This window comes from Bemisia tabaci, chromosome 3, assembly GCF_918797505.1.
Source record: "Bemisia tabaci chromosome 3, PGI_BMITA_v3".
Lineage (NCBI taxonomy): Eukaryota > Metazoa > Arthropoda > Insecta > Hemiptera > Aleyrodidae > Bemisia > Bemisia tabaci.
Window position 1 is genome coordinate 7,157,320 of NC_092795.1, and position 9,972 is coordinate 7,167,291.

The 9,972-nt window shown below is 36.0% G+C and overlaps 1 protein-coding gene across 7 annotated transcripts in view; it reads right to left on the reverse strand.

Moving 5' to 3' along the window:
- LOC109030786 (uncharacterized) overlaps window positions 1-9,455 on the reverse strand; it is a 32,390-nt gene extending 22,935 nt beyond the window's left edge. The window contains exons 1-11 of one of the 7 annotated variants that reach the window (XM_019041921.2): window positions 9,203-9,455; window positions 7,652-7,881; window positions 7,040-7,317; window positions 6,330-6,526; window positions 5,705-5,958; window positions 5,006-5,241; window positions 3,500-3,670; window positions 2,676-2,776; window positions 1,519-1,619; window positions 854-962; window positions 178-401 (exon numbers count right to left, since the gene is read on the reverse strand). In XM_019041921.2, the coding sequence (XP_018897466.2) occupies window positions 178-401; window positions 854-962; window positions 1,519-1,619; window positions 2,676-2,776; window positions 3,500-3,670; window positions 5,006-5,241; window positions 5,705-5,958; window positions 6,330-6,526; window positions 7,040-7,317; window positions 7,652-7,655 (1,675 nt within the window). In that variant the 5' untranslated portion in view covers window positions 7,656-7,881; window positions 9,203-9,455. The other 6 variants (XM_019041920.2, XM_019041918.2, XM_019041917.2 and 3 more) reach the window with 6 other exon arrangements.
- Between the last annotated feature and the right edge of the window lie 517 nt (window positions 9,456-9,972).

Sequence of the window (9,972 nt, forward strand, 5' to 3'; positions counted from 1 at the left end):
TTGCTGACTTCAGATTTTCCCATTTTCTTAAATGATTTTTTCCTCAGAGTTAAGCACTTTTCAAGATAAGACGGTGTCTAATGTATTCATTTAGACTAGTCCTTGTTTAAGTATGAAAACCGTTCATTATTCAGATTATGTAAGAGGCATCTTACATTATCACTGCAGCAGTCTTACCAGTTGATTCCCCGGTTAAGAAAGCCAGGGCTGAGGGCAGCAACTCTGTCCATTTGGCCAGTGAATACCAACTGTTCAGGAGAGATGTGGAACTTTCTGACCATTGCTGAAGTTGTTCTCGTAGAGGTAACAACCCGAGTCTATGATCCCACGTTGAGCAAAATATATCACGGATTAAGGAGAAGTAACACGGGTGAGTCTTCTTCAGAAGCTCAGGAAGAGGTCTGGAAAAGAAACGTTCTATTAGATCTGCTTGGCATGATTGTTATTGAGAATAGCATAAGCTTTTTGGGAACATTCAAAAGTGATTCACATTGGATTTTGCACAGATGTAGGTTCAGGCCCTTAATAAATCCGTGAAAAAGCTTGAAAACTCATCATAAATGTTTACTGAATGACTGCTGCCTTAAACATTCATTGACTTTGACATGAAGTTTCCAACACTTTACACCACAATTCACATTTCTTTAAAATGTTACTTCGATAAAATTGGACTACACTTTAATTCTTGAAAAATGATTACAATGCGGAAACTTCCTAACCAAGGGTAAATTTGTAAATCATTGAATATTACTGCTGAAATGAGATGTTTCTTTTGTCTGGAGTCAACATTGGCTAAAAATAAAACGATTGACAGACTAATTTTTTTCTAACCACACAAATTAGCGGAACTTACTTGATATCTTCAACATCGATTTGACTACTCTCATCGATGTCAACAGGCAAGTCCATCATGTTGATACTTCCAAGATTGGGATACATCCGTGGTGGACCAACAGGTAATCCTGGAACACGTGCAATAAATATTGAAACAGAAATTTGTTTTAAAATTAGTACAATTGGAGATACCGTACAAAAAGAAATGGTACAGGCAAAATTGCTGCAAAACAAGAATGTATGAGTTAAGACCGTACAGTTAAATACTTTCTTGATTATTAGACTCAAATACAGTCTATTTCATGTTCCTGGACTCGTTTCTACTTGTGTGTCTGTTTTCTTTCTACCATGCTTTTAGAGAAAGAATAATTCTAATAAGTGTGTTTCTCATAAGTTCCACCTAATTCTGATAATAAATATTCTTCTGCTTACAATTATATGGCTTGAATTTTTAAACCTAAAAGGGTTTCACAGATTATATTGAGTTACATAAAATGTTAATCAAGAGTGCAGCATCTCGCTAAAATTGTCCAGGTTCAGTGAACTGTCCGAGACAAATTAAGTTCATGATTCAACCTAAAAAGGATATTTATTGAGGTCTTTGGTTGTTTGTAAAAAATTATGATAGGTAACGAGTTGAGATCAATAGACGAAGAAAAAATGTGTAGGTAATGAGATACTTACTTGAACTTTGCTGAACATTTGATTCGGTAACTCTGCCACCAGTATCCCTTGAGGTCGACTCAACGGTAAAACTCTTTGTTTTGCTTTTGGACTTGGGCATCCTATCATGACATGAGAGATTAAGAATCATCAATTGATTTTACACTAAAAATTATGTCATTACAGCAAGAAAACTTTGTTTTGAATTTCAAAATGAACCAACATTTCAAATATTTTTCTCCAGGTGTTTTCAATCAACTAAAAACGCAATTTCATATTGAAAATTATTCCTTTCCATGGCATTGAGTACTGAATCAAATTGAGACTCAGTTAGATTCCCAGAGCGCTGATTGTTTCCCACTTAGCAAGTTTCTACATTTTTTAAAATTGCAGCCTTCCTTTAATTCCCTGAAATTCCTTTTATTTTTCTGACCTCACAAAATTCCCTTGGGACTTGACACGTTCAGGGTAATCCAGAAAAAAATTTTTGGTCCCGGATTTGGGTTCTCGGTAAAAATTATGAAATGTAGGCAAGACACATTTCGCAAGAATCTGTTTATTTTTGAAGCATGCATTAAAATTTGGGCAGGATCCCATTACTTAAAGGAGGTGCGCATCCTCCTTCAATGTAAAAAAAATAACCGTCAAAAAATACTATTTAAGATCAAATGGATTTAAAACTGTGGAAATACTTGCAAAACTGGCATTTTTTTGTGCTCTCGGGGGGTGGGCATTTATTAAAAATAATCAGATAGTGCCATATTTTTCTAAAAATTTACTTTGGTATTCTATCTTCTAGAGTTTCTGCTGGGAGCCGATATTCCCAACACGCGAGGTGTGTTAACATTGTCTGAAAGTGAAAATAAGAAATATCACGATTATAGTTTAAATCGGGAGGGGGGCTGGAGGGTGCGCACATTCCAAAAATTATCAGATCGACCCAAAATTTTTATCAGCTCTATTCTAGTCACGTACCTTCCAGAATTTTTACAAAGACCCGAAATCTGATTGAAACTTTTTTCTTGATCACCCTAGGACACCCTGCTACAAGGAATTTTTAAGTTTCAGTCAAAAGTAAATAATCTACGCAACAATAGTGCATCCTTAATTTTTTTTTTATCCACTTATTCAAGGAGTTATAAGGAGGAAATATTGATAGGAGAAATTCCACCACTTACCCAGGTAGATAAGATGAAGACGAAGAATCACCTTCAATATCTAAAAGCGTACTAGAGGGAAGAGCATTTTCATCCCCTTCCGATTCACAATTTTCAATATCCTAGGATAGAACATACAAGACAGCCAAATGAAAAACATGAACAGTAAGAGAACATGGCACATCATCCATGAACTCCGCTAACTTTTTGTTTCGTAGACGTTAGTGGTCTCAATAAGTTTGAAATCCCAAAATTCATGTAATTATTGCAAAGAATTCAGTTACGAATTTCAACATGCTTCCAGGACACTACACTAGATAAAGCCTGAAGATCTTTGTTTGGTAAGGACCCTACGGAGGGATAAATTTAAAAACTACATCACAACTTTGGCAAGATGGATTTACCTTTGATAAAAAATAAATGACGCAACATTAAAAATCGATGCGAGTAGGGTTTGGCTTGATTGGGGAGCATTGTTAGAATTTTTTAATCTTTACCCATTCTTCCACTATGCAATGATCATTTCAGTGAATTGCGTGACCCAGCTACGCTTAAATCATTTACTAACTTATTTTTTTGGTGATTTGTTGTTGTTACGTGCTAGTAACTGTGTCCTTCACACTAAGTATTCTCTATTAAACTTCATTTCTGCTTATCCATAAAATTAGATATGATGGTTTCAAAGTCTCTTAAATTCTTAATTTTATGCTTGTATACGGTTAAAATGTTTGACCTATGTCACTAACTCAAAACTCACCATGCTCTTTCCTGAGATGAAAATATTAAACTCTATATTGTAAAACTAGACGAATTTGATGAGCACTGTGAAGAAAGATGAAACTTACTAATGAGCTAATTTTTGGATTTACAGGCATCAGTGATGACTTTGATTTGTGTGCTCTCTTCTGAGGCCTAGGTTCACTACTTCTAACGTTTTGTTTTTTATTTACAACAACGCCGCCTTTGGCATGGAGGTCTATACTACTTGGCCGCTTTAACTGGGAACGATTAGGTACCTGAAAGAAAAAAAAAAAAACAATGTAAATTAAAATTGAGTAAAATTAAGTTGGATTTTCTAATTTTTATCACTTTCCAACGAATAAAAATAGTTTTGAATTGAACTGCAAAGTTCACAACACAATAGAGAAAAAACACTCCCCCCCCTCGCCCCCTACCACAAAAAATACTTCTCAATTGCTTAAGTGTGAGAGTCTCTTAAAAAATTGCCTAAAAGCAAACATGAATCACACACAGAAAAAATAAATTGATAGCTAGGTGCAAAACAGGGTACATATCTCTGCGACGTTGAAGGAATTTCAGTCATACTTTATTTTTTCCTTGAAAAACTGGTCAACGTTTTTTCTTGAAAACTTTCTTGATTTTTCTTCTCTGTTAGCAAAAATTCTGTATAAATTTCAGGCTGGAGAGTTTGCTTGTATTTCTAGGAAATAATAAAATAGGAGGGAAAATTTTGAAACATTGCAATGAGGACCGTGGTTTGACACTTTAGTCATAGATGTGCTAAAAAGGTGTGAGGTATGTGCGAAAGAGAAAGGAAGGCTCTTTTTAACACTACGTATTTAAATCCAATGAATGAGTGAGCTGTCCACCAGCAGCCTGATCGTTGAAAATTTTTGTTTGTCGGGACGACAGAGATGACATAGGTTAAAAGGCGGAGCATGATTGGTCGGCTTTGTCTTATCGCTGCTTTGTCAAGCCTTTGTCAGGTGGAATGGACGACATACTATCGGAAACTTAAGAGGTGCCATTAGCTTGTCGTGAGTTCAATCCGACATAGGCACGACAAAGCAGCGATAAGACATAGCCGACCAATCGGGCCCCGCCTTTTATCCTATGTCATCTTTGTCGTCTCGACAAAAAAAAATTCAACAATCAGGCTGCAGACGAGGATAATGCAGAAAGATATAAAGGTGTAATGAGGAGGGGTAAAGAGGAGTCAGGGGATGTTCTTAGGCTGTTGCCACACAAAAAACAATGAATTTTTTGTTCGGAAATATTTTGGTTTACTATTGCTTGATTTAATTTATGTTTTTGCTTTGGGCTAGAATGAATTACGAACAATTCATTTCAGTTTAATATACTAAAATATACTTAAAGTTAAAGCTGTATGGCCATGCATCTCCTTTTCTCGCTAAGTGACAGTGCGAGATCTGCCAGTAAAAGCGCGATCATGTTTGCACTTTTTTTTGAGCGATTGTGCCAAAATTTAAACAAAAAAAGTTTCGGCTTTCCTAATTGCTCCTGCCTTTTCCAACGTGACCAACAATCTTGCATTTACTGTATGTCTGAATTATGCTTCCTCAATGCAATTCAAATGAATCAATTCTTACTTTTGTCTTGACAACGCCATTCATTTTTTTCCGTTTGTGAGCAAGAAGCATTTCTCGGTAAGAATCTTCAGTGACCTCAAAGGGATTACAAGAGGAGTTGACAGAACGAATGAGGTCAAAAGATGTTGATTTAGGCACCAGTGTTGATGTCACCGGGTTCATGTCTGGACTAAGACATTGTTCAAGTTGGAGTAATTGCCGTTTTTGCTTCTTATTCAACTTCGGAGGAGGTCCCTCTGCAAGAAAAAAGAATGATAATAAATGATTAGAAACTTAGTAACAAAAGCTGACCTGTTGAAACTTGGCATAAATTTCTTTCTAAAAAACAATAAAAAAAAAAAACTTGCCACACTAGAAAATTGAACTGATGAGATAATATCTCAAGCCAACTACTCCGTGCCTCTCTAATAAAATCAGTGCTTGTAATAAAAAATGAGATTGAATTAACCATTTCTACCGATTATTGGTTCATTTTTGAAAACAAAGGTACAGAAAGTAGCTTTACAATTGAAACAATGTTTTGAAAAAGAGAAGACCCAAGGGGAACGTTGATTCAGCTCCTAGGTGAAGCTGGAGTCAGAGTATAGGGGCAATTTAGTGTAGGTCGGATGAAACTGCATTTAGAGATCTCTTGGTTTGTTGGTTTGGTTTGGTTTACGGTCAAAATTTGTATTTGATTTCACTGCATATTAAAATTACCTGGAAAACTTTCGTCTTCTGAACTTTGACTAGATTCACCTATTTCTTGTTTAATTGATTCCAGCTCCTTGAAATACCTGTGGCGGACCTTTTGGTATATAGGAGAGGAAGTTGAAGAGGAGGAGGCTGGGCCGACCGGCTGCAACCGTGGAAGGGGGGCACCTGGGGGCAAACTGGCTGCCGCAGAGAGTAACCGATGTCGAGACAGTAAAATATTTTTCATTAGTTGAAAGTAGTAGCGTCTCTGACTTTGTCTGAAACAAAAGACAAGAAGAATTTAAAAATCACCATAAAATTAAGACGGATGCATATTTACCGAAAGGAATAACATTGTTGAGCATGGATCCTGATATTTTTCATTTTGTTTCAAAACTCAGCTTTTTTATGTAATGGAAAGAGGGATGCACTTCACCAAATAAATATTAATAAAACGTTTTTTAGGGGTTTAATTACTTGTCAAATGAAGCTCTTTCCTGATATCTCTGGTCAATATTAAGGTCAGTATTTAATCAATAATAATCACCTCTTTAATTGATCAAAAAAAAGAAAAAAAAACTTATTCAATTTGCAAGAAACTTGTGAATGACTTTAAGATTTAGTCTAGATAACAATCGAATAAGCTTACTTGTAGTCCTTGTACTGTGCCCGTTTGAGCAAAGCTCGAACTCTGGCGATATCAGGACTGAAATTCCCGGCTCTTAGTTTTTCATGGAAGTCCGTTAACGGGTTGACACCAAACTGGAAGGCTTCACCGCTTAAGAGTTTTTGCAGGGTTTTTGATTTTTCTTGCATGTCATTTTGCGGGAACGATGGGAAAAAGTTCTGATAATAAAATGACACAAATTAATAATGCAATTCGTGAATATTTCTCATCCAGATAATTTAGTAATCCAAGTAGTGCTTTACTCTAGCATCTATTGCTCATCTAAAAATTACTTAATAAGCAAGAATGACAACTTAAAAATGTTTATGCTTGGAGACAAAGCAGCATTACTTTGAAAAATTAATAAAACTTTAAACAATGGATTCGATAGCATTATTATGACGCTTTCCAATGTTTAGAAACCTTTTGACACCTTTTCAACATTAAGTGTATTTTAAGAGGTAGTTTCAATTTATCCACTTTGGGCTTATCAAAAAAAGTTTTTTTTTTTAAACGAACATTTTTCATTTTATAGAGACTCCAAAAACAGACTGAATTTAGAGTTTTCTTTCAACAGTCCAATAGCCACAATTGTCTCAACTGCTCATTTGGTTTCCCGAGAAATGTTTAAACTTAAAATAAAAATAAATTAGGTCAGAGACTAAGTGCAAGCATGTTTTGGATATGCTCACCAATAAATGCCTCTTGTTTTCTTCACTTAACGACTTCCACAACCCAGCATTAAACATCTCCTTGAATATTGCTGGGTCTTCGCACAGCTCCTGCGGAAGAAGAAGACGGACTCCTTCCAAATCGCACTCTTCCATTTTGACACCATAGTCCTCGCCTTCGTCTGAGGTCGACGTATATGTTGAGGAGGTTGTCGATTCCTCCAGTGACGAAGAGCATGATGACATATTCGAGAGGGTGTCATCCCAATGGGAGCTTGTATTAGCCATTTCCATGATGCCTGTGCAGAAAAAACAAGATATTACCTACTGCTTGTTAATACTAAAAAAAAAAAAAAAAAAAAAAAAAAAAAAAAACTTCATGGTAGAACAAACCGAGTTGAGCAGCTTGTGATCTCACAAAAGTTGCTTCTTAATGTTCAGCACAATGCATCTCAATTACTGAGTTTAAAAAATTACCAGTACTACCATATTTTACCTATATACCACAACTACTATCTATCATACTCGTATGGCAGATACCGATAAAGCTATTTCTAACCATCACTATCCCATTACCTTCTTCATTGAAAAATTCTTATTCAATAATTACAATATATATATGCACATACTTACTCATGTGAGGAGCTGACGATGGAAGACCCGTGCTCCAAAACGGCACAAATATAAAAGAGACTGTGTGTAAGACAGGTAAGCAGGTTTACGAATTAGACTGACTGATGAATCTCCTGTTGTCCAAGATGTATCAGTTTCCATTTTCACTGAGCAAAGCTTTGACTATACTAGCTCAATCATTCTTCATCAGTAATAGACACTGGGACTGAGGCTAACTGGTGATGTTCAAACTGCAGGAAGAAAAACCAAAGTAAATTAAGCGCAAAAGCTGACTGAGCGTTATCTGAGATTGATACCTACTTCTGTTCTACAAATTTGAGTAATTGGCCAAAATTTAAAGTAAAATTAACCGCTTTGTGATGCACTGTCAGCGAGTTGACTAAGAAGCTCAATTTCTTATCTCTGCGAATGAGAACATGGTATTTCTGATGAGAACCAACATTAATCGGTATAGAGCTGACAAAGGTACAAACTAACAGTAATACTGAATGAAAGATATAGATATAATGAGATTATCTAGAATGTCAATGAGCATTGTAATAGCATGAGTAATTATTGTAAGAGGTAACTAAATAAAGGTCAAATCCGAGAAGACTCATGGTGTTCATGTGGGTTGTTCGTACGTCCTTTTACGATGTACTTATGGACTGAAGAAGCTCACCATTTCAGCACAAATACTCTTAAAACCACCAGCTGATGATGGCTAAAGAAATCTAGGAACTCCGAAAGGAAAAAATTGCATCTTCCCTGACTTATCCGTCACCAGGTTAAAGGCCTGTAAAATATACCTATTTGGAAGGAGACGGACCCATGATCATGTGACTTCACCACAGAGCAAGTAAATTAGGATCACGTGGAGTCAGTTTTGAACTAACGATCTATCAGGTAAATGCATGTGCATTCCCAACATTGTTGCCGCTAAAGAAGATTTAGTCACTTCCAGAATGAAAAATGTTAGTCGTACTGATATCTCCCAATCTCAAATACCTCAGTAGTCAGAATGATCAAAGGCTTACATGGTGAAAAAATTTGTGCGTGGAATTGCAGGAAGGCAAAGCTTGCAAGAATCAACAATGATAGGTGGTACACATACATTGTTAGAACTGAATTCACAAATTCTGCGTACAGCAACTGACGATGCACTTAGCTGGGAGCAAATTTTAGCGGTAAGATATCTTCTCCAATGAACATCTGTGCAAAAGAAACTTATCACCTTACAAGGTTATGCAGTTGGGAGGTGATGACTGTATAGATTTCCTACTGCCTACTTACATACTGTGAATAACTCCTCTGATAGTGAAGATGAAAGATACAGGGAGAGAAATCAAAACATACCAAGGTATGGTTCACTGATAAGGTATCTCACAAATAGGAGGTCGCTGAATTGAAACCAAAACGAAAACTTAATAGGCCACTGATAGTAGCACTGAGATAGGTGGGCAGAGTCGAGAATTACAGAACTTTCGAGGAGTATAACCTATGAAAGATAAATAGACTTAAAAAAACTACTTTAAGCAATAAGTTCACTGATAAAATAGAAGTGAGGGTTACCGGCAAACCGACGAAAAACTTTCAACGCAGCGATTTCTCACTGTAACTAAACACTTCATATGGAAATGATTCTTCATCGACAAACATTCCTTGAAATTCAGATTACACTTAGAGTCTTTTTCTGGCTCAGCAAGACGGATAATGTAGGACATATCATCGAGGGAGGACATAGCGGAAAAAATAGGAACCATGTTTTGTTCGTTTTGTTATGGAAACTGGAACGTGGTAAAGTGAAATGAAAACAAACAAGGAACACGGCAAGGAATTCAAGAAATGACGGCGCAAGTCAAGTACGTGCTACTCAAACTTGGGCGCTAATAACTAAAAAGTAATAAATGTAAAATACAAGTCTTTTACAATTTTTTAAGAGAAAACACTTATTTTATTTCAAATTTTGGATTCATTAAAATTTATAGTTTAAATGTTATTATACGAATAAAAAATGTCCAAAGCATTCCATTCTGAATTTTTGAATGTGTTGCACAAAGTTTACCAAATTCCTCATCTGTCCCTCCCCCCTTTTCCTACGAATTTTGGCGGGAAAAATACCCATCAATGGTAGAAAACTTCGATTTTATTTTATTCACTAGCTACTTTGCTATACTTTATCAGTATTGAAAGGAAGAAGTTTTTAAAAGCAGTATTATAGATTGCGAGCTCTAGCTCGATTCTCCTGGAAAGAATGATGCATGGATGCGTCTGGTACCTAGCTTTGATTTCATATATTTAGCTTTCATTACTTAAGTCTCCCGGTTACTTAAAAGTGTTCA